This window comes from Lates calcarifer, linkage group LG21, assembly GCF_001640805.2.
Source record: "Lates calcarifer isolate ASB-BC8 linkage group LG21, TLL_Latcal_v3, whole genome shotgun sequence".
In the NCBI taxonomy this organism is placed as follows: Eukaryota; Metazoa; Chordata; class Actinopteri; family Centropomidae; genus Lates; species Lates calcarifer.
In genome coordinates, this window is record NC_066853.1 from 10,452,115 (window position 1) to 10,476,081 (window position 23,967).

Sequence of the window (23,967 nt, forward strand, 5' to 3'; positions counted from 1 at the left end):
TAAAAAATCCTCTCTGTATGTCTAATGGGAAGTTTAGTCTCACATCTGTGCTCTATCTTTCCTTGTTATCCTTTGTTTATCCAAGCTTGAATAATACACAGCCTTATGGGTTTTAAGAAAGTACACTTGACTCATTCAAGATCTGGCCTAAGCTCAGTCAACAAAGCTCCAGCATCATGGCTTTTTTTTGTGTGTATTTTGGTGTGTAGACCAGGCAGCTGGTTCTTCAGCCCCATGCTGCTTTTTGATCTGAAACTCTTCCTGCATGCTGCAGACATGGGCACATTCTCAATGATGAAGAATAAAAGACAGCCCAGGAATGGACTTTGGTCTTCTGTGGATCTCAGTTACAGGGAGATTCTTTTTTTGAAGTTTTCTTTCGGTTTAACGGTTGAACTTATATGAAAGCAGACTGCCTTTTTCCCTCTACAACTTACCTGTTTCACATCAAAATTAACTACATTATGATAATCAAGCTTAGAAGAGGCTTTGTGATGAATGAAAGTTGGGAATCAAATAAAGCAGTAGCTTTTATAGATAAACCAGATTTTCTCTTTGAAATGATGATGTGGATTAATTGTCTGGTTAATCTGGGTGGTGATTCAGGTGACTCCATAACCAAGCCCTGGGGCTCCTCCTCATCAGTCAAGCAACACATATAGTAGATTAGTTCATGGAGATCCAACTAAACTGGACAATTATGCAACACTGTCATATGATTTTTGTGGAATGTCTCCCCGAGAAGTTATCAGCTGTTCACTGCTCAGCTGTTAAGACAGAGGAATAAGCTTAACTTTTTTAGCTCTCCACCGGCCGGCCTCTCTGCTATACACACCCTCTGCTTTGCAGAATCTCTCTTTGTTTATTTCACACATTGAAGCCTTTCAGCAGAAATAGTGGTTTATTTTTTTAGTCTAGTGTTTGTTTACCAATGACATGACCACGCTAGACATGCAAGATCAAGCCTTTTATACCTGCTGTCAGGCTCTCTCATGTTTTCTCTACTGTTGATTTGGTTCATTGAGTAGTAGCACTGGCATCTTGTGGTTCTTTCAGTTGTCAAGCTTGAAAAAAAGCTGACCTTGCTGATTTTTATATCCATCAACTCCAAACAAATGAATTCCTTGGGCAAATTGCAGAGCTTTTGTTTGTACCATTTCTAAAAAAAAGATCTGCTGCCTCTTTAGGTCTTGAAAGAGCTAATTGAAAGAGTGACATGGGAGAGTTGGTCCTGGTCACACGTGAAACTAACATGAAAGAAATCTGGAAAATATCTGTGTAAAGCTGCATGTGTAGTAGCTCTGTTTTAGCTCTAACAGGAAGTCCCACACCAGGTTAGGGCAGTCTTTACTTGAAGATGAGGATAAAAGAAACATGAAATTAGCCATTTGTATCACCTAAAAAAACTGAAGACAGTATTTTTCTTCACCAGTGTTAACATGAGAACACAGACTTAGCAGAGACGGTGGTTACATCACCACACAGAACTGGCCTATAGTCCACTGATGTTTGCACAGTGTTTATCATCTCAGAGAACAAGCACTGGTAAAACCACAGTAAGCTTTTTGGAGCACAGTCTTACCCTCACTGAGAGGTGGTAGTAGAGTTATTTTGCACATGTATAAGGGTGTGCGCAACCTGCTCACACAAAACAAAACCTATTGACTGTGATATATGCTTGTGAAAAAATCCAGAGGAAGGTGAATTATATATGTGCTGAGGGATCTTTCAGAGCGTACCCTTCAGCTTCTTCCTATTAAACATTCATCACCAGTTTTGAAGGACTGAAGAGGGCTATACCTCGTCAGGTCTATATATACGCCTCTGTAAGGATTGTGCCTGTAGACAGATATATGGTAAAGGGCACCGGCTTAGCCAGGCATGCAAAACTCTCCTACCTCTCAGATTAATTGGAGTATTTAGGGTCTGTCTGTAGCTGATTGGAGTGCTGTGTGTAGTCCTGTGTTGTGTGCCTAATGTATCCTCAGTTAAATGTATCATAATCTGTGCTTTAACAAGACAGCCTTTGCTGGCTGATTAATTTCTGTGCTCTGCGAGTAAATTAATCTGTATTTATTGGCCATTTACATGTATGAGCTTTGCATGAAATGCAGACCTGGGCAACCATAAATTTAACTATTGCATTGCATTTTGACATTTTTAAGCCGTTGGACATTGCTTCTTTGTGAGCTTTTTTTCACATTTTTCACCCTCAAAGCATTAATCAGTACTGAAAACAACAATTAGTAACAGCTCTCTAGCTGTGCTTAGTGTCGGTATTTATCACCAAATTGATTTTTTTTACCAAAAATTGTATAAGTATCTATGGCAGAGTAGGTACTTAAAGTTACAGATCAGTTTTCTGTCAATCAAGTAATCAAATAATTGATTGTTGCAGCTGTATTATTAGCACAGTCCAGAGTTTGTTGTCATAGAAATTACTCCTACTTCTTTAACATTCAGTTTCATTAATTCAGCTGTGCACTGCTGGGAAAGTTTGATAAAAATGTAAACCATAGGTTAGAAATATTGAATAATCCAGTGATCTAATGACCACTGAGACATAATGACCCAGTCACCACCAAATACAGTTTATCCTGCTTTTAACTACATACACTAAGATGCACTTCTAGACACAGTTAAATGTTTCATTAAATAAACCTGGTCACATTTTATCATTTAGACAGAATGTAGTGAAGTCTGTCAGTAGGTGGAGGATCTGTTAATAAGTGTTGCTCATGTCTACAGTGATGTGAAAGTATATGATCATGGAGCAGGAACTGGGAGGAAGTGATGTCAGTGGCAGACATGCTGGATGTCTGACTCACCCCTCTTCTTAGAAGGATGAGATCATACATCTCTCCCTCATCTCATCCCTCTCTTTCTGTTTGTGTCACTCCATTAAGGGTTTATAGTACGCAAGAGAGCAGCGCTGTACCAGTGGTCTGATCATCCACAGTGCTGAGGCTCTCATAGGCTGAGATTACTTGAGTATGATTTTCAGTAATGATGTCCTCACAAAGAAAGTCTTTTAATCCCACTGAAGCAGATCAGGTTTACAGCTCTCCCCTCTTCTATCTGTCCTCTCTGTCCACATACTCGCCCTGCCCTCTCTCTCACTATCTCCCCATCACGTCATCTAGCTGCGGGCTGCTAGTAACCATGGAAACCAGTCGGTTTGCTCTCCTTCTGTCGACATTACTACACATCTCCCTCTTTCTCCCGTTTTCCACACAGTCTCTGGGGAACCCACATATTGAAAACTGCATGTTGGTGTATTGTTTGGCACATCCAGGGTGAAGTGGGAGCCAGGGGAGGGGTGGATCCTCTGTGTTGATGCCTGCTTTCAGCATCAAGGCTCATTGACAGATGATGGCTGCCCCACATAAGAACAAATATTTCCTTAATTTCCAACAGTCATTTTAGTCGTGATATATAGGAGCTTTGGAGCAGGTGATATTGGAGCTCAGGTTGTCCAGTGTAAGTTGTTGTTGTTGGGTTTGATGGAAGCACACCTGCTCATACAGACTGGACTGACACACCCTCGCCACATCAAAGCTTCCTCTGTGCTTCAGCCTCCCTCACCTGCTTATACGCTTTCTCTCCGACATGCTAGCACACCTCAGCCCCCCTCAATAGTTTTGTAGACCTCCAGCAGGCCAGCTGTCAGAGGAGCAGATAACCTCTCCCTAACCTTGAGCTGTAATAAGGTCTGGTCCTGTTGTCATGGGGATTCAGGTGGGCAGAGGGAGTTGGGGGCTTCAGTGCTCAACACTGACCAAGAGGGCACAGGGGGCACAGGCTGGGCTGACAGATTGTACCCCCCACCCCCTTCATCTTGGCACCTCAAAGCTTTGCTGCCTGACAGCTTGTCTGGCTTCTCCTGGCATTAATGGTGGGGTTCATAGTGCACAAACACAGGAGGGCTGGAATCAAGGAAACATTGTGTTATTATTAGAGGAAAATTGCATTTATATCAGACATTCATGAATTCAATGTCTTTCTTTGTGTTCTTTAGGCCCTTTTCTGTATTTTTTAGTCATTTTTTTGCCAAGTCTGGTATTCAGCAGAACAAACTGAAGGTGCAAAGAAAAACAAATCCAGAACCAGTCCTGAAGAATAAAACACTGTTCACATGATTTGTTTTTGACAATGAAACTGCAGGATTAATATATATATATATATATTATATACAGGCATTCAACAAATCATTACACATCCACTCACAAGAGACAGACAAAAAAGAACAGTTAAAATAGAAGCAACTGAGGTCAAGTTATCCTGACTTAAAGTTTTGATAATGAGCCAAACTCTGTAAAAGCTCCAGAGCTAAAGACAACATCATACAACCGTTTTCACTGAATAATTTAAAATTTTTATTAACACCATCTTGTCATAGCTTGATTTAGAAACCTAAAGAATGTAAATGTAAAATTTGAGTGTGTTTACTGTCCAGTTAAAGTTGATATAGGATAAAACTGAACTATGCCCTAAACTACTTACATTAACAGAATTACAAGAGTGCATGCCCTGTGTACTGCATGCACACACTAAGCGAAGCGTTTTGGTTTAAAAGGAAAAAGAAGTCAAATAAATAATTCACTTTTCTGCACCCTCATGAGAATCTAATTAGATGGAGAATAAAAGCCTGAACTATTGAGATTAACTGACTTGAACCTCATTAATAACTCTCGGTAAATTGAGCTGCTGCTGAGGCTGCAGTCGTAAACCAGATGTGTGTGTGTCTGTTGTGTGAAAGTGTGTGTTAGGTAAGTGTGAGGGCTATATGGCAGCCCAGGAGACAAAAACAGGAAGGGTGAAGGTAGCCTCCTCTGTTCTCGCTCTCAGCTCTGCCTGTCTCGTCTATTGTCTGTCCTATCTGGACATCTCTCCTCACATATTTGAAATAGTAGGACAGTTACACACCACTGCTGCCATCTTCAGTGTCTGACAGGTCTGGTGTCTTTGAATACCTTCTCGTGTTTGTCTGCTGACGTATGCCCGACAAGGAGATGAACTGGAGTAAAATATCAATAGCCAGGAGCTTATTCAGTTCACAGGGATTATCCTGCCTCTCAGTGATGTGCCTGTCTTTCTCTTTGTGTGTGTAGGCGATGGTAGGATGTACACTGATTCATTTTCCCCCATATCTACACCATGGGGAGTCATCCCTTCCCTATTATTTGCCCACAGCAACAGGAGCTCATTATAGAAGCCAGACAGATGTGTTCTCGATTTGTGTCAAATGGGTGGAGAGGGCTGTACATATATATATATGTGTGTGTGTGTGTGTATATATACGTAAGAGCAGCAGACTGTGTATTGTTAAAGACAGAGCTATGTGTCATGACTGACTTTATGCATGCAAAGCATTTTTATTATATAGCTAGAAGCGTGATAACAGAGTCTGAATGTGTGAAAAGTGTGTAAAATTTACATCTTTGTCTAACGCGTTTCCTGAACACACTCATTTTCTGTCTTTGTTTTACAGTGTTGAATACAACTCCATTACTCATGTCGTTTCTCGTGGCACTTTAACAACTATCTTGTCTGCTAATCAGGGGAACTAATTACGGGTCCCCTTTGTCTGTTTCAGAAATCGAGCGATAGCCGATTATCTACGTTCCAATGGATATGAAGAGGCATATTCCACTTTCAAGAAGGAGGCGGAATTAGATAATGTGAGTAGATTAAGGGTGGACACATACATCCGCACAGCCAATCAGACCAATTTATACAAACAATATGCCTTGATTTCCACTTTATTTCTCATGAGTCAACATGCTCTCGAGTGTGACCGGGAGCACCTGCACCAAATTATGGTGGTCTGTCTGATTAGGGGGTCTGTGCTACATGCTCCTGCTAACTAATCTTGAAAAAAGCTTTTATCCACTCGTAAATATTATTTTTGCATTTCCATTGTGACATGCTGTGTTTTGTTTTTTTTCCAACATTATTTCCTTTTTTCTGATGAAATGAGAATTTGTGCCATAAGGTTTTAATTTATATACTTTAGCACTGAGGTCATAGTTGGTTGAAGGTGGGCTTCATTACACTGAGAGGTGTTCCTAAAATTCTGCTCCCTATGATGTCAATAATAAACATTTAATTGAATTTACACATTCCTGACAGTTTAAAAAAATTAATAGTATAAACATTGTAAAGTTTTACTGGTTTACCTAATCAAGTAGCCTCTGAGTGTATTTTTGCTCTCCTTAATTTTTCATATCATTTGTCCTTTTGTACCTTTCCTCTTCTTCTTGTCCCTTGCACAAAATGTTATAGTGCATCCATTTTATCAGTGGTACAACTCATAAAAAAAACCTGACAAAAATGTTGTAGAGCTAGCATAATAGGGATTTTTATTGTTTTGGACAATTGAATTTGAAATGAAATGATGACCATGAGGTTAATGTGGCAACTTTTAGCTTTAATTTTAGAGTGTTTACATCCACATCAGATAAAAACTGTAGGGATTGTAGCCCTTTCTACATGTACTCCTTTTCCAAACACTTTAGGAGAAATTGAATAAATTAAGTCATATTTTTCATTAGATCCTTTGTAGTCAGTAAGTATTTATAGTCTATGATGAGCAGACACTGGCAGACCCAGGTCTACTTTTTGCTGTCAGTATAATGAATTGCATTTAAAACCCTTGCAGAGTAGTTCATGATTATGATTATCACACTTAAAGATGGAAGTTGGCACTTAGCTCACAGTCAGTGTATTTTTTCCTCATATAATGTACTGTAGTACAGAGCCAAAATGTGAATTAAAATGTGCTGTTGTCTGCACTTCCTACATCACAGAAATCAAAACATGAAGGTGGGAATGTAAGGTGCTTCAACAAATTGTTCTCCAGTGCTCTTTGGCGAACTGTTAGTCCTGTTTATCGTGTTATTAAGTCATGTCAAGCCTTTTCATCTACTATTTGTTTTAATGTCGCTATTTTTTGCTCTGCCTCTCTGCAGTACCTCTTCTTTCACCTTGCCTTCATGTGATGCCCCACCCCCTTCTCCTCTGTGTCTTTATTCACTCTTCCTCCAGACGTTTTCTCTGCGGCAGCCCTGTGCAGGCAGGCTGAATAATAGATGAATGGCACGGAGGGATAGGTTCACCCTGTTGGGTATTAACGCTCAGCCAAACACACATCTTGGCAGCACCAAGCTAAACAGCCAAATGATTTTTAGCACCGTTTCCCTGAGGCCATATTGTTAGACATTCATTACCTAGGTGGTTTTAATGTCTATTAAATGTGGTTATATTTTGTTCAGAGTGAATTAAATGTTCTTAACCATGGCCCTTTGTGGCTATTTGAGTAGCAGTTTTTAAGGTTAATACTATGCGAGGCAGAGTACGCTAACAGGTTTTCATAGTAGGAATAATTAATAGAGGTTATGTTCTAGTTTTATATTGCCTTGTGAAATGAATGCACATACCTACATGCACACACGTTTATTACTCAGTGCCAACAGGCTGGCAGGCTGCAGTGAAGTCTGGCACTTGCCATTTTGTGTGTGTCTTTGTGTGTGTCTCTGTCTCTTTGTGTGTGTGTGTGTTGGTGAAATGGGCAGAGTGTCCAGGCAGATGGCAGATTAGATGATGGCAGACTTGTCCAAACTGGGTTCCCTACTCTCTCCCTCTATGTTTTCTTTCTCCTCCATTTCTCCCGGTGCCTCAGTTCTCATCTTTGTCTTTTTATACACCTCATGTTACAGTCTAAGGAATCACCTCTTGTCATTGAGAAGTATAATATAGGAACGGTGTTGCCTGCGTCTCTCCACACCTCCAGGATGTCTGCTTTTGTTTCCAGCTGAGGCTGAGGAGCTACTTGTGAAATTGGAGTGAAACACTAATTTTCTCCCTCAGTGACACTCATGGCTCACTGTCAGTGTCGGTTTTTGATGCTTTGGTAGTTAGTAACAGCCTCAAGGCATGGATTTTCACACAGTGCCACCCAAACTGTTGTACTGTGAGTAGAATAAGACAACACAAGGCAAAACTTGACTTTATCTTACTGTTTTTTGCTTTTTGTATTTTAATTCCATTTAAGGAAAAGAAGAAAACCCCTTTCAGTATTTTAAAATGGTAGTCATTATTATATTTTTCAACATGAAAAACACAGTTGAAGCTGTAGACCTTCTTAAATGAAAGCTAATGTGAATTTTTGGTTTTCTTGAGAATGCGGGAAAATAATTTGGCAATGCCTTTGGGAAGCAATTAATCATTTAAATAATTTTTCAAGCAGAAATTCACCAATTCTCTGATTCAAGCTTTTCAAATGTGAAGTTTTGCTGCTTTTCTTTGTCTTCAATGATTTAATATCATGAAATTAGGGCTGCAATCAACGATTATTTTCATTATCGATTAATCTGCTGATAATTCTCTCAATTAGTGGATTACTCATTTGGTCTGTAAAATATCAAGAGCTGCAATTCACTGTCCATTACAGTGTCCTGCAGCACCAGGAACACCACTAAATGCCTCATTTTATCTGACCGACTTCCCAAAACCTATAAATATTCCATTTACTATAATGTTGGATTTTCCTGTTAAAGAAGCTGGAACTGTCACCAAAATACCTGATGATTAATCAGTTTATCGTTCCAGCTTTGTTTGTGATCTTAGATTGTTGTGCAAAGAAAGCAATTTAAGGGTGTTACCTTTGTCTCAGGCAAATGGTGATGGGCATATTTTATTATTTTCCTGACTTCTAAAAGACCAAACTGTTAATTGATCAAGACAATAATTGATGATAGTTGATGAATTGATAATGAAACTAATTGTTAGTTGCAGGCCTCAGTATTATTTTGAGTTTGTACGTGGCGACAGAGAAAACATGCCTCCACAGTGTTTGCTTTCTTGGCAGTAAGAAACAGACTGTGCGTGCCATGAGGTCCGTTATGTAAAAGGTAGCGGCCAGCTTGTGGTATTAGCCCACAGGTGGAATCAGGCTTCTGTCTGCCAGGACTGCCACAAGTTAACCTCCACCGCTGCCTCCAGTACTGGGTGTGTGGCTGTAAGCTGCCTAAGTCTTCCTTGTCTGCAGGAGATTAGCTTGTGTGAGAGGGATTAGGACTAGGGTGTGTGTGTGTGTGTGTGTGTGTGTGTGTGTGTGTGTGTGTGTGTGTGTGTGTGTGTGTTGTACAGTAGGTTGGCGGTGTCTGGCAGTCAGCGTTGGCCTGTGATGGGTGTGTAAATAATTCTCTGTTCTTTCTTACTATAGCCAAGGACCTCAAAAAGCCACCCCAGCTGGCCCCTCTCCCACAGGCCTCACAGATTATGCTGAGCCCACGACTTTGATTGGCTTTCTTTGCCTGTTTGCTAATATCCTTTTTTCCCCCCTACCCCTCCTTTTCTCCACAGAATGAAGAATTGGATAAGAAGTACGCTGGCCTTTTGGAAAAAAAATGGACCTCAGTCATCAGATTACAAAAGAAGGTTTGTGGGGTTTTTTCCTTCTCAAATGAAATGCTTGTAGTGATTGTAGTCTTGTGAATGTTTCATGACATTACTGCTGAATCCACTGTTAACACTGAAAGAAATGTACCAAGGAAAGCATTAACCCCATTGTTAATGCGTAATAATTTGTTTAAAACACAGGCGCCACAGACTCAATGTCCTACCCAGCTATCTAGACGTGCACATTACCGTATACTTTACTTCCTGCCTCTACAATGTTAACTTGTACCTGTATGCTCTGGGCAGGTGATGGAACTTGAATCCAAACTGAATGAAGCTAAAGAGGAGATCACCCTGGGAGGGCCCGTCAGTCAGAAGCGCGACCCCAAAGAGTGGATCCCTCGCCCGCCAGAAAGGTACGCGCTGAGTGGCCACCGCAGTCCAGTCACCCGCGTCATCTTCCACCCAGTCTTCAGTCTCATGGTGTCAGCTTCCGAGGACGCCACAATAAAGGTCAGTTTTTTTTAACTGCTGTTTCAACTGTCTGTCAAACCATGTCCCTGTCGAAAGCTGAACATCTGCAGGTTTCCCATATAAAAGCTGCAGCAGGTGATTTCACCGATTGGTTTATTCTTTTGAACTGAAGATGTGCAAACAAGTAAAATCACTGATGAAGTCTGTTACGAAACCTGCTGGGTTGTACGCCTCCTTTGCACATGATGCGATAATCCTGATCTGTTCAGTGTACTGTATCTACTTGTGTTTGTTTACAGTTCAACGTAACCATGTTCTGTACGCACTTGATGTACACTTCAGAGTTTCCAAAGCCACAGTACATAATGGAGACACTGATAATAATCCTCACAAGTCTCATAATGAGCTGAAACCTTTCAGTTTTCCAGGGTTGAAAAGCAGCTGCCATGCTTATCTGACATCTTGGGTTTTAGGATATTAGGCACTGTGGACATGCATTTGCTCAAATGAAGCATCATAATAACCAGATTAAATTAGGTTTGACAGTGATAAGGGAGTAAGGATAAGCAAAATATAGTCAGCTGATTCATCGTCAGACATTAATGATGGTAAGACAACAGTACTGATTTCAAGCTTAAGTCACAGATGCCATCATGCGTTGCAGAGCTGGTTGTAGAGTTAGGGTGTTCATTAAGCAAAGGGTTTAACTTGTGTTGATGGTAAGTTTCTCTGAACATTTGTCAGACAGGTTTGAGTACCCTAGTCGTTGATGCATAGATGAAAATCTCTGTGGATCCTATTTTTATCCAGCTAGACGACAGACTCGGATTGCTTTTTCTTTTGCCTTTCTCTCTCACAGAAAACATAAAATATCAGCCTTGTCCAGTGCTTCCAGCATGTGCCACCATTTATTTCAGGGGAATGTAAACAAAACTTGTCTGTGCTGGACGTCTGGTTTCCGTGGTAACAGCTGAACTGTAAATGCAAAATGTCGTGACATTTCTGTCAGCCCACAAATTGTTACACGAAACCAAAATATAAACCTGAGCTTTACTGTATTTATTACACACAAGGCAAGGTGTTGTACAGGCTGTTTCTAGTGCTGGCATGCAGCAACATTCAGCTCCGACTTTCTCATATTTCTACAAAACACATTATTCAGTACACAGTGCCTTCCATTCCCAGCTTACACAGATAGCACTGTGGCTCGGCACCAGTAATATTTGAGTATGCTAATGTTTTCATTGAAGATGTTTGGGCTAAAGCATTTTTGCTTGTGAGAATTGCTCCAACATAATACTGCATGTACAGTAATTTGGTTTCAAAGGCAAAAACACTTCATGAAGATTAATCAGGTGTCTGACTTTGGAGCTTCCTGCAGGAGACAGACTGCAGTGTCCTTTGTTTGTGTGTTTTCTCACCCCCTTCTCACTTTACAATAAAATCAACAGAGTGGTCTTTTTTAATTTAGTGCCAGCTTGGTGGCAGCTTGTGCTTAGCCTGGTGAATGCCGCTCTTCTCTCCTCCTCCTTTCCATCTATTATGCTTTGCTCTTGAGCATTTCCTGCTCTATTCTAACCCTCTTCCTAGACACGCCCTGGATTACACAAGTATATCTCTCTCTGTCATCTTTGTACCCCTAGATCCCATATATAAACTCCATCGTCTGTCTCTGGGCTATTTTTACAGCAGTGTCTCTCCCTTGCTTCACTGCACAATGCCAATACTCTGCTGAGCTGTTTGTTCTGTATATTTTATTCATGAGACAATAACAGACACATGTACTTCTCTTCCTCGGCTACACCCACACAGCAGGGACCCCTCTCCACGTTTTGGCATCTTCTTCCTCTTCCAGTCTCACCCCTCCCTCCGCACCCCACCCCCCAGCACCCTGCTTCATTCATCTTCCACTTAAAGCCTTATGCCCCATCATGACTACCCCACCATCAGAGCCATTTATCCCTCAGGAGGAGGCAGACCTGGGCCCAAAATCTAAAATTCAGCCCTGCTTTCTTGCCTCTTTCCTGGCTGCCGCATCTCTCTGGCCTGGCCTGATTCCCCTGGTGTCCTACTTTTCTCCTCCTGAACAGCTCTGTTAAATTTTTAACTGGGGAGTAGACCTTATGCTCTTTTTACTGAGAAGCACAGACTGAGAAGCTCCTCAGCTTTCCACTTCATGCATCAGAAAGAACGGCCATTTTGTTTCATGTCATTCGTCAGCCTGAGCCGTTCTCTGGGTCCAGCTTCTAAAATGTGACAACTTGACAGTAATTTGAATATCTTTGGGTTGTTTTGACTGTTAATCAGGCAAAACAAGCATATTGAATGCATCACCTTAGGCTTTGAGAAATTATACATACCAGCAGCTAGTTAGCTTAACATACAGACTGGAAACAAGCACTAATAGCTGGCATGGCTCTGTTAAAAGTCAACAATCTTCCTACCACCACCTCTAAAGTTCACTAATTAACATGTTGTGTGTTGCTTGTTTAGTCCATACAAAACTGTGGTGTACACTGATGCATGAAGCTACTTACATAGCAACTCATACAGATTATGTTGACATTCTTGGTTGCACCCACAAACCTCTGTTTGGTCAGTTGTTTCTCTGCCGTCTGGAAACAGCCGTCAGAGGGCACAACATTAGATCTGTATAAATTGCTGGAGAAGCCGAATCAAGGAACCAGGCTAATGCCTTATTCAGTGAATCCCTCATCAGCATGTAACATGAAATGTAACAGTGTGTAGTTTTCTGTTGCCAAACAATTCTTATTTTTTGCCTTTTTTTAGTCACTCCGCTATGTGTGTTTTCCCTCACTCTGTTAGTTTTACCATTCTCTGGTCCTCACACACCCCCTCTGATCCCCTGTTGTCTCTCCTCTGCCAACGTGGCAGATCTTTGCCCAACAAAATGTTACCTTGAGCTCAGCTCAACCTTTCACAGTATGCAAATCAGCAGGTCCTGAGTGTAGAGCTGTGCTCACTCAGACATGTCAACCACAGGCTAGGTTCATTTAAACAAGACCATGGAGCTTAGGTGTCAGATTACCCATTGCTTTCTTCATAAATGGGACATACAAAGAAAGTCTTTGTATTACACTTGGCCTTTGAATGACAAAAATCCAAGGCATTTTCTGTTAAAGAATGAAGACTATTAATCATCATGAAATAGGGCAAGTTTTTTTGGCAGCTGCTTAAATAATGCCCTGGAGAAGTTCCAGGAAGAATCATCAGTCTTGTAGCATTGAGTTACACATAGTTAATGGATTACGTATGGTTTAGATGCTGCTGTAGACTGTGTGTAGACTGTTTGACCAGGTGTACCTCCACACACATTAACTCCATTGATCTCCAGGATAAATCCCCCTGCACACATTGCACCTCACGGCCATCTGCATTGTCTGTAGCTTCCTTTTGGGGGGAGGAAGAAGGACTAGATGGAGGGGGAGGGGAGGGTGGGGTTTTCCTGTCACCGTCTGCCCAAAATCCCCCACCTCGAGAGGAACCACTGAGGGTTTATCCCTCTGTGACAAACCGTCTGTCTGCTTGAAAACCAGAGACGCAACAGCTTTCTCAGGCTAGAAAATCAGGCTTACTACTCTTCACCCAATTTTCTGTCTGTACTCCAAATGGCTTTGCCTCTCTCATCGTATTTAACTCTTGGCTTTTATCAGGCCTAACTGTAACCCAAATCGGCATCCTGGCCCATGCATCCCTGCCATTAGCAACAATAATGCATCATAGATTCTGTAATTCAATAATTAAAGAATGTGTGAGGCCTGTATGAGCTCTTGAGATGAGTGTAATGTCAGTGTGGTCATTTGTAATAATTCTGCCCTCAGTGCATCTCATTGTTAGGATTGAAATGTGACTTCCCTGGGCAGCTTGTCTGTCTCTGTCTCCTCAGCTTGTTTTGGCTACTGAGCTACTCAGCTGAGACATGAAGTGACATGGGGCCACAGATGATGTGACATGTTGGGGCTTTGCTGGCAGTCTGGAAAGGGATTTGGTTTTTGTTTTGTGCTCTTAAGATGATGTGTAAACTTGCTCTTTTCTCCAGGTGTGGGACTATGAAACAGGAGACTTTGAACGCACACTGAAAGGCCACACAGATTCCGTGCAGGACATCTCTTTTGACCAGACCGGCAAACTGCTAGCATCCTGCTCTGCAGACATGACTATCAAGCTGTGGGATTTCCAAGGCTTTGAGTGCATCAGGACCATGCATGGTAAGAAGATAAAATTTCTTTTTATAAAAATCTGATTTGCAGATATGCATCACAGCTGCTGCCATTTATTATCATCTTTGTGAACACACTTTGTCAGGGTTTCCATGTCATTGCTGTCTAAATGTAGCTTGTGACTTAACGCAGGACTCAGCTGGCACAGATGCTGTTCATTATCACATTTGATGCTGGTGATCAGCCTCAATCTGCTCCAATTCACTGCACCTCACGCTGAGATTCACAACCATCTCTGACAAATGGACTGTTTTAGCCATAATGTCTCTCATATTACCCACAGTACTCCCTTCTACAGTACAGTGTATTCCTACAGGCACTGTGGTATATCTCCACTTAAAATGTAATCATTTACAATGATTAAATGGTAAAGAATTGGTTCAGGCTTTTAATAAGCCTATCTATATTCTTCTTCTTATCCCAGAATCTACTCCACCATTGTTCACGTCATCACTGAAGCTGTCCTTAGGCACACACCCCTGCTTTCTTTACACCCTAATTGCCAAGTAAATGATGGCTGTATAGTCTACATGTGCCCTCAGGCCCTACTGATGTTAGGGACCACCATATGAATAATTTTCATTTCCTTGTTGGAACTGTGAGAAGGCCCCCCCACCAACCAGCCAGCAGCAGCCCAAACAAATATGAAGCTTCAGCATTTCACATTTAGTTCCCCTCCTCACACGTCTGCTAGAAGTGCCCATTAACATCTGACTGTGAAGCAGACATGAATGAATATCCATGAATTAGAGAAGCCTGCTTAGTGAACACAAAGTGCTCTGGCTTTCTTAAATTTATGCTGGAGTTGTAAATCCCTGCATTTTGTGCAAGTGAGCAACAGATTTCACTGGTTGCCAATCTTTTTTGTTGTAAATGAGGGTGTGAGCTGCTGGCATGCTTCCTCAAACAGACGAGCCACGTTCACACTGAGCAGGAAAGCATTTAAATGCAGAGATCACTGTCGAAAAACCTTCTTTTAAACCGAGCCCGCTGTCTTGATTTGTTCCCCACCACTTCCTCTCCTTCTTTTTTACTCCCATCTCCATTCACTTTTAATTCATCTACTCAACCTTCTCTCCCTTTTCATCCACTCCTACTTTTTTTTAAACATCTAAAAGAAAAAAAACAACTGGGCCAACTGGTGAAGTAGATTAGTGCCGATTTGGACAGCAGTTTAATTATCCTCTTCAGCACCAGATAGCACTTTTCTGTGTGGCTGCCACCCATTATTATAGCCTGATGGCATGTGTGTACACACACACACAGACACACAGACACTCACGCACACAGTTAAGCTGGCCTTTTAGAGTATACTTACTGTTGTCTTCATCTGTTTAGCAGCTTAAATATGGCCCAGCATCTAGGTAATTAGGCATCTCTTATTCTCCGTGGAACAAAGTAAGCCCAGGCAAATTGGCTGCCTTCGCTTGTCATTTAATTGGCTAATTACGACCAAACCCATCGTTTTTTGGCGCTGTTAGTGGCTGAAGATGTGTAAAAACCATTGCTGAATTTTGAGTATGATTCCTTGGTTAAAGTAAAGAAGGAAAGATTAAAGGGATCATTTGTTGCCATCTGAAATGATACAATTAAATTGTGCATTAGCTTCAAATGTTGCATTGGCTTGTGTTGCTCAGAAGGCTTTTCTAATGCACTCTGGCTGTTCCTGAGATCATATTTTTGTCTTTTCTGTTTTTCAGGACATGATCACAATGTTTCGTCTGTAGCCATCATGCCCAATGGAGATCACATCGTTTCTGCTTCGAGGGACAAAACCATAAAAATGTGGGAGGTGGCAACTGGGTACGCAGAATCCAAAAACATCATCCTCAAAACCACTGTGTTTGTTTTTGAAAGATGATATTGTGTTTCATGAATCACATCTCCCCTGACAACTTGATAACTCCTCTATTGTCATTTTCCCATTAGCTACTGTGTGAAGACCTTCACAGGCCACAGGGAGTGGGTCCGTATGGTGCGGCCCAACCAGGACGGCACACTGATTGCCAGCTGTTCCAATGACCAGACAGTGCGCGTGTGGGTCGTGGCCTCCAAAGAGTGCAAGGCTGAATTGCGGGAGCACGAACATGTGGTGGAGTGCATCTCCTGGGCACCAGAGAGCGCCTATCCCACCATCCTAGAAGCCACTGGCTCTGAGGTGAAGAACTGCTCAGACCCTTTCTCATTTCTCCAAAACTTATTCAGGTCTGGGAGGTTGTAGCTCAGAGGTCAAACCACCAAACTGTGTTTGGAGGCACTTGTTTGGCATTAGGTGGCATCCAGTGCGATTGATAGAACTGGAAAAATATTTTCAAGACTCTGGCCTAGATAGAGAGATGGAGATAGATAGAATAGTGAAAAAGAGGGCAGTCGCAACCATGTGCTGCCGGTCTCCCACAGAGCGCACTGATAAAGCTCACATACATCCTGAAGTGAAACCAGATCTCAGAGGTAGGCTCATGTACCAAGGCCGTGTCAATGAAAAATATATGTGATCCCAGTTGGATCCTCTCTAGGACAGAATGCTTAAAAATGGACACCATACCCATATATATGACAGGCTCTATAATGACAGGTGTGGTTAGCCATCAACCTCATCTCAAAAGCAATCAAAAGTTCAGGAAGGTACATCCCAAAGAGTAGAAGCACAGAGGCAATACATCAAATAATCAACTATACATAAAAAATATCAACAATATGTTTATAATCTTGAAAAATAGGAACTTTAAATCAATAAAAAGTATCTTAAAATGCATATATAACCCATTCAAGTCAGTTCTGTGCTTTTCAGTAGCCTCACACCTCAACATGATGTGCATGTAATTACACCCCTTCAGTTATATACCAGGGTGAACAAAGTTATGATTTGTTTTGTTCACTCAGCGATAAACAGTGGATCTTTCTCACTATCAGATGATGCAGAATGTGTTCCCTCTCTACATGCGTAGCCATGTCAGTGGGTCTCACACGTCACTGCTCAGACTGACGGCCATGTGAACAGACCAACTCAAAATGAAGTGCGTGTGCGTGCATACACAGGCGGAGTATGAGCATGGCCTAGAGTCAGCCCATACTCCCTCCTCATGCCTTGTGATTTCAAGTGTGTCCAATTGTAGCCTTGTCAGATTAAAACAACATTTTCCCTCGCAGCAGTTTGTCCCAGTCTAACCTGTGTGTTATGAAAAACAGCGTTCACTTTCACAGAAGCTGGTTTTTCATGTTGGTTGTTTTGTATTAAGTGAAACATGCACAAGTCATGTACAGTATCACTGCCAGTTAAATGGATTGATGGAGTTGTTGACTTTAGGCAGACAGAGACAGCTGTTGTCTCACAGATGTTTGCACATGTGTTCTCAAACTGGTTGTCAGCAACGTAAAATACTCACAGTCACCCAAAGGTGGTTTTATTTGGGATGTCCTGCTGCTCTGGATGAACAAATACACCACAGCAGTGAAACAACTCCTTTACATTTTTTCTAATCATTGCTTTAGAAGGCACCTGCCTGTTTGACCCCACCTTAAATATCATGATTAAATGTTGACAATGTTGTGAGTTAATGTTTCTGACTAAAAGGCTTCTAATCAGATACATGTGTATTATTGTCTTTGTTCTGTGCTTGACTAAAAATATTTTAATCCAAACTAGAAAAACTGAATTACACACATGCCATATTAGTTTTGCACAGTTATTGATATTTATTTATTTTTCTCTTTGTGCTGAACCAGTCCAAGAAGAGTGGTAAGCCAGGCCCCTTCCTGCTGTCTGGCTCCAGAGACAAAACCATCAAGATGTGGGATGTTAGCATTGGCATGTGCCTTATGACACTGGTGAGGACCATCTTAAACTAATAGCCTCCAGACTGAAAAAAATGTGCTTCATGAGTGAGATGAAATTGGTTTGCAACTGGTGTCATTATCATCATCTCTCTGTCTCCACAGGTTGGCCACGACAACTGGGTGCGTGGGATCCTCTTCCACCCTGGAGGAAAGTTCATTGTGACCTGTGCAGATGACAAGACCTTAAGGATCTGGGACTACAAGAACAAGCGCTGCATGAAAACCCTGTGTGCCCACGAACACTTTGTTACCTCTCTGGGTAAGCAGCCCCTCACCCTCCCCCCAAAAAAGGTTTCATCCTTGTTATTGTTTGACCAGTGGGTCTCTTGAGGTGCAGCAGGAAACCTCTACCCTCACTGGACAGTGGTGCCGAACTCACAAATATCTGCTTTAGAGAAAGGTTGAGTAATTGTAAGGGAGCCCAGCTTCTCCACCGGTAGCGCGCTGAGAGTCCTGAGGGTTGCTGGCAGCAGGGGTTTAAGAGGTAGACAAGCCCTCCAGGATTTTCCCGCCTCCCCCTCCTCGTATCTGCAGCTTTTCAGCAGATCAAGGCTTGAGAACTCTCTTGAGGAGCTCTTCAGCCAACTTTTCCTTGGCAAGCCTTTTGAAACCCAGTCCTCTTAAATCCTGCTTTAGCCAAAGAGGATATCGCTGTGAGCTATTGATGTGATGAATGTTGGAGCGGTGTGGAAAAGACAAAGCACCTTTGTTTGAAATCACTGGAAAAAACAGTTTTTCCCACCTTTTCTAAAAAAAATAATGTCCTGTCTGTGTGTATGATACAACACCAAGTGCTTTCCCTCAAACGTGTCTGCACTCTGCTTTTTAAATAGCCCAATAATCAGACTCCTCAGATTCCTTTTAATTTCAGTTGTTCATTTTGCTGATTTCTGTTTGCAGATGATTTTTCCCTAACCAATCAGTAGCGATTGATGTATCTATCCCGCTGACGTCATTCTCAGTCAACACAGACACTGCAGCGGATGTTGCTGTTGTTTTTCACAACAAGTGGAGAAATATACAGATTTACAAGTTACAGGTTGTTAATTTTATAACTAGAGTTTGACAATGACAGTAGAGAGGTGACAGGAGATGAAGGAAGGGATGATATCTGACAGACGCTCTCAGCTGGACTTGAACCAGGATCGCTGCAATTACGTTGTCAGCATTCAACAGAATCACTGTGTTTACAGCAGCATCATTCTGTAAAGTTGGCTGTGTTGTGGAAAGGTCTGGATACCAAACTGGAACATGTTGTATTTTATTTCTGCTCTTGTGCTTTGTTCTGACTGTCTTTTTGTTTCTTCTGCAGATTTCCACAAGGCTGCTCCCTATGTTGTCACCGGGAGCGTAGATCAAACAGTAAAAGTGTGGGAGTGCCGCTGATCTGGACCTTGGCAGATTGGACCAGCACCCCAATTACCCAGGCGCTCCTCTGGATTCCTACTCCCCCACTCCTGCCATCCCACCTCCCTTTTCATCCCACCTCCCTCCCTCCACCCTCCTCACCTAACATTAAACCTCACCCGCAAATCTTCATCTCCTCTGGCTGCACTTACCACCATGGTTATTTACCCATCGCGCTCTCTGGTCCAATAACTTTTGTCCTTCTATGTAAATTATTCCTGGATGTAGATCGAGCTATTAAATGTTACACAAAAAAGTATTCTTGCATGGTAATCCAAAATTGTATACTGTAAATTTACATAACGTTGTCTAGAAGTACCATAGGTTTAACACGGGGCTGTCCGTCTGTCACGCAGCCTTACCGACCAACCGAAGGCAGATGTTTTTGACTGGGTGTAAAATGTAGGGCACTAAAAACCAATAATTTAAGAAATGACAGTGTCTTTATGTGTAAGATTTATTTTTGTCTATTTTTTTATTTAGGATTTTTTTTTCTGTTATTTCTCTCCTTCACTGTCGTAGTCTGTTGGTGCCTAGCTTGGTGAAACTTTCGAGAGATAAGGCAGGAAAAGCATATATGATGCGATAAGATACGATTGTCTGTGGGGCTTTGTTATTGAAATCTGTAGCTTTATAACGTCACTTCTCAAGTGTGCATACCATTTCTCTTCATGTGGAACTAGGTAATATTTTAATGGCTGTATATACGAATGTTTCAAACTGTTGTCCTTGGACCTCGGGGGCTTAAAAACAGCTTTGTACTCTTGTCATGGTGGCACATGAACCACTGCTAGGTTTTAGATGAATTATCCCATTTAATGAATCTGCAGCAAAGAGTAAAAAGTTGAAATGTTTAAAAGCGGCTTCATGAATAAACGCAGAGTTTTTCAATGGGGAGCCGCGATGTAGTGAGCGAGTTTGTTTGGCTTTTGCTGTAAGTGAGTGCCCTTGGTCACAGCAGCACCTGAGCAGAGTTCAGGGATTACACCTGTCTAATCTCTAGCACTTGATAAAGACCTTGGGTGTGTCTCCCTTTACGAGACAATTTCCTCTGACCTTGCATGTCAGAAATTTGACAGACTAAACCCTCTGTCGACTTCCAGTCCCTTGACCAGTCAGTCTTGGCAGGGATTGGTGCACCATAGGAATTATGTAAAGTTGGAAGATGCTCAGTTGATCTAAGGTGCCTCTTAAAGCAACAAACGGATGTCTCGTGTGAAATAAGCCTGCTGAAGAGAAAACATAAAGGCATGACGAGGAGTCAAAGTGAGCCCCCTGGGTTGATACCTGGGATGTGCAAAGATCTCTAATTTCTGAGGGGTGAAATATATGTTCTGCATAATAAAAAATGGTTTTGAGTAAAAAAGTAAAAAAAAAAAATCAGTTTTCTGTGAAAATATGAAATGTAAATTTAGCTTGTTATTAAGAGATTTGGCAATTTTGTATTATCGCACTAAAGGATGAACTGGATGGGAATTTAGAATTAGTGAGGAAATGCTAGCAGCAGACATGTTAAGTGATCTGTTGATGCTGTTTTGTCTGTAGAGGGGTCTGACGCTGAGGTGTTGGTTTCATTGTGAAGAGCTCCTCGCTTGTAAAAGATGGCGGTGCAGCTCCCGGATCAGATAATGGAGGGAGAATGCTAAAGCCTGAGCAGCAAGGATCCCTGCAGACAAAACCCCACAGACCGTCTCGCACATATGCAAACGTCTTCTGAGTGGCTTTCCTCAAATGTTCAGCTTTTGATTTTGGTGGAGCTGCAACTGTAAAATGGGGCGATTTTTCAGGACAGACTGGAAAACTGTAAACCAGTCCATGCTGTAGAAACCATTCCACTCCCTTTGGAGGAAAAAAAAAATGAACCATCTTGCTTCTAAATGTAGCTGGCAAGGTGATTCATTAATCTTGCACATCCCTGTTTTCACTAAATCTTTGGTCCATTAATGATGATCAAAGACAACATTAAAATTTAATGATGTTGATAAATGCATAAACCTATAATTTCTGATTAGCCTTTTCATTCCAATGCAGTTCTTGGCTAATAAAGAATTCCACTGCTTAACTGATCTTCTTAGCTTCTTTGCCAAGTTTTCCTCTTCCTGTGTGTACTGGATGTGGTGATCTGCTGCTCAAGCTCCTGCTAGTGGCTACTGTGAGCCTAATGTGACCTGTTGATGTAGCACTGCTGCATGTAAACCTGCACCAGAGGCAGAGCTGTCAGAACAGCCATCTTTAAAAAAAAGTTAATATATTGGAGCCTTATCATCAGAGAACAATTGAATTGAATAATGAGGTGAGAAACTGTGTGTATTTAAAGTAGTTTGACATTTTGGGAAATACTCTTGTTTGCTCTGCTGCTGAGAGATGAGAATATCATACCACTCGTATTTGTACTGTCAATATGAAGCTGCAGCTAAAACCACAACTGGAGGGTTATCCATTGGTCTCCCTAGCAACAAACGTGCAATTACAACGTCAAGATACTCTTTGTTTTTGTGTAAATAGGAGTTAAGAAAATGATAGTACTAAACAATCCTTCCAAGTGAGATTATTAAAGTTCTAATAATGATAATAATAATTCTTGGGTTTTTACTTTCAAATACACCACGATAGAAGTTCATACGACAGCCGCTTGTATTGGTTAATATTGCATTCACGCAATGAACGTGAAAAAAACACTTGTTTTTTCGACACGGGAGTGTTTAAATGTTATTCCAGGTTGTTTAGCCCGAGTGTTAACCTCACAGGTACACTAGATAAACAGCCTTAAATCGGCTAGTTTTGTTTCGATCACATATATCCAAAGGTTTGTCACCGATTGAGTGGACTGTAGTACTACAGTCTATTTTACAATCTATTTCTAGCCATTGTGCCAACGGTTTGTTGACATGTTAAGTTATTTTCATTAAGTAGAACATATTTCTGTTGTGTGACATTCCTGATATTTCCCACTAGTAATTACAATGAAGAAGATGTGGACGTTTTCTTTTTTTATAGCTCAAAATTACGGTTTAAATAATGTAACGAGAACGCGGCATGAATTTCAGTAACTTGTCGGTGTATCTCTGGTTGCCCGGCAACTGCTCTCTGCCGTTGGACAGAGCCAAGCTAGCTGTTTCCGTCTGTTTCCAGTCATTATGCTAAGCTAAGCTAACCGCCTGCAAACATGAGATTGGTGTCCATCTTCTCGTCTAACTCTCGGCAAGGAAGTGGACGGGTTTATTTCCCAAAATGCCAATTACATTACTGTGTCCTTGGTTGAGTTCAGGCAGCTCTGTACAATGGTTGTAGAAAGGCTGGTTTTGTTGTGTGTGATGCTATTTGAAGGAGGTTTGTGGCCTCCTGTCTTCTGTAAATGCAATGGGATTGTGGCAGACTAGGATGTCCCAAAAGAGAAACCCTCTTTTTCAGGGAATATAACTAGTGTCTCCCTTTGGTGTGCGCCCTCCCCTTACAAAGGTTTTATTTTTTTCTACAAGCTGTTTTCTCTTGGGTGGAGAATCGGCTAATTTTGTAGTACTTACTATTTGGCATGGCTAATGAAGATGCCAATGTGTTAAATGTTCTAGCTGAAGCCAAAAATGGAGACATTTGTCAGTACAATCTGGTTTATCTGGAGAAATCAGCCTCTTGTTGGTCCAATGCTGTGTGACCAACTTTTGAAAAATGATGCTTGTCTCCTCAGGATCACGCTATGACATGCCAGACCATTAAAATGTAAATTTAAAACTTCTTCCCTTCCTTGGTTTTACTCAAGGAAGGTGGTGAATGAAAGGTCAGGACGATGTGTGTTCTGTTTCTTTTGTAAGAAAAAGTAGACAAAAGCTACAACACAGCTGCTGGTGTTGTATGCAGGCGTGCGCCCTGTTGAAGAAAATCCCCTTTTGCCATTCGCAGGTCCCAAGCAATCCCTGTGCTGCTCTGGTCTGGTGTGTGAAGGGACTGACAGACAGGTTTTGACTGTCTGTGGGTCGTTTCCTCTGGCCTCAAGTCCACCTGTCCTCTGTAACCTGCCTGTGAACCACATCTGAGGGCTTCAGACTGCACAACAAGCTCCCACAGGAGAGCTCATGATGTTTTCGCCACTATGGTCTCACTCTTCACTCAGCAAACTGTTAACAATATACCTGGATGTCATTATTGTTTGCAATATAATAAAAGAAGTAAAATCTGCATTTGTGTTTCCTGCTCATTTGTTTTGAGCTTAAACCGAGGGACCTTGTATTTTGAACAGTGGTGTATTTGGACAAACATAAATTGAACTGAATTTTTGCCGTCGCTAATGAAGTTGGCTCAATAAAAATACGATTAACACACACAATTAAATCGTATAAAAATCACAGCATCTGTAAGAAGTGATTAAATAAGTCATCAACGGTTGTCAGGTTTACCAAAAACTTTTTAATAATGATAGTCGTGTTTTTCTTCCAAAACTTAACTGATCAAAAATATGTTTCTATTCTCATCATCATGAATGTTGAACAATGGACAAGAACAAAAAAGGAGATTAACTTTAAAATGTGCAAGTGTATACTTTTACTATGAATTAATCTGCGTCTATATTATCACGTCTTAAACAGGCAGCTTTAATTAGTGCTTAATGTCT

The 23,967-nt window shown here is 41.4% G+C and overlaps 1 protein-coding gene across 2 annotated transcripts in view; it reads left to right on the plus strand.

The window, feature by feature from the left end:
• LOC108890379 (lissencephaly-1 homolog) overlaps window positions 1-23,534 on the plus strand; it is a 36,006-nt gene extending 12,472 nt beyond the window's left edge. For both annotated transcript variants that reach the window (XM_018687247.2, XM_018687248.2), the window contains exons 3-11: window positions 5,597-5,681; window positions 9,367-9,441; window positions 9,709-9,915; window positions 13,937-14,105; window positions 15,818-15,920; window positions 16,047-16,275; window positions 17,844-17,945; window positions 18,057-18,213; window positions 19,267-23,534. In XM_018687247.2, coding sequence (XP_018542763.1) covers window positions 5,597-5,681; window positions 9,367-9,441; window positions 9,709-9,915; window positions 13,937-14,105; window positions 15,818-15,920; window positions 16,047-16,275; window positions 17,844-17,945; window positions 18,057-18,213; window positions 19,267-19,340 — 1,201 coding nt within the window. In that variant the 3' untranslated portion in view covers window positions 19,341-23,534. The remainder of the gene's footprint in view (window positions 1-5,596; window positions 5,682-9,366; window positions 9,442-9,708; window positions 9,916-13,936; window positions 14,106-15,817; window positions 15,921-16,046; window positions 16,276-17,843; window positions 17,946-18,056; window positions 18,214-19,266) is intronic.
• The last annotated feature ends 433 nt before the right edge of the window (window positions 23,535-23,967 follow it).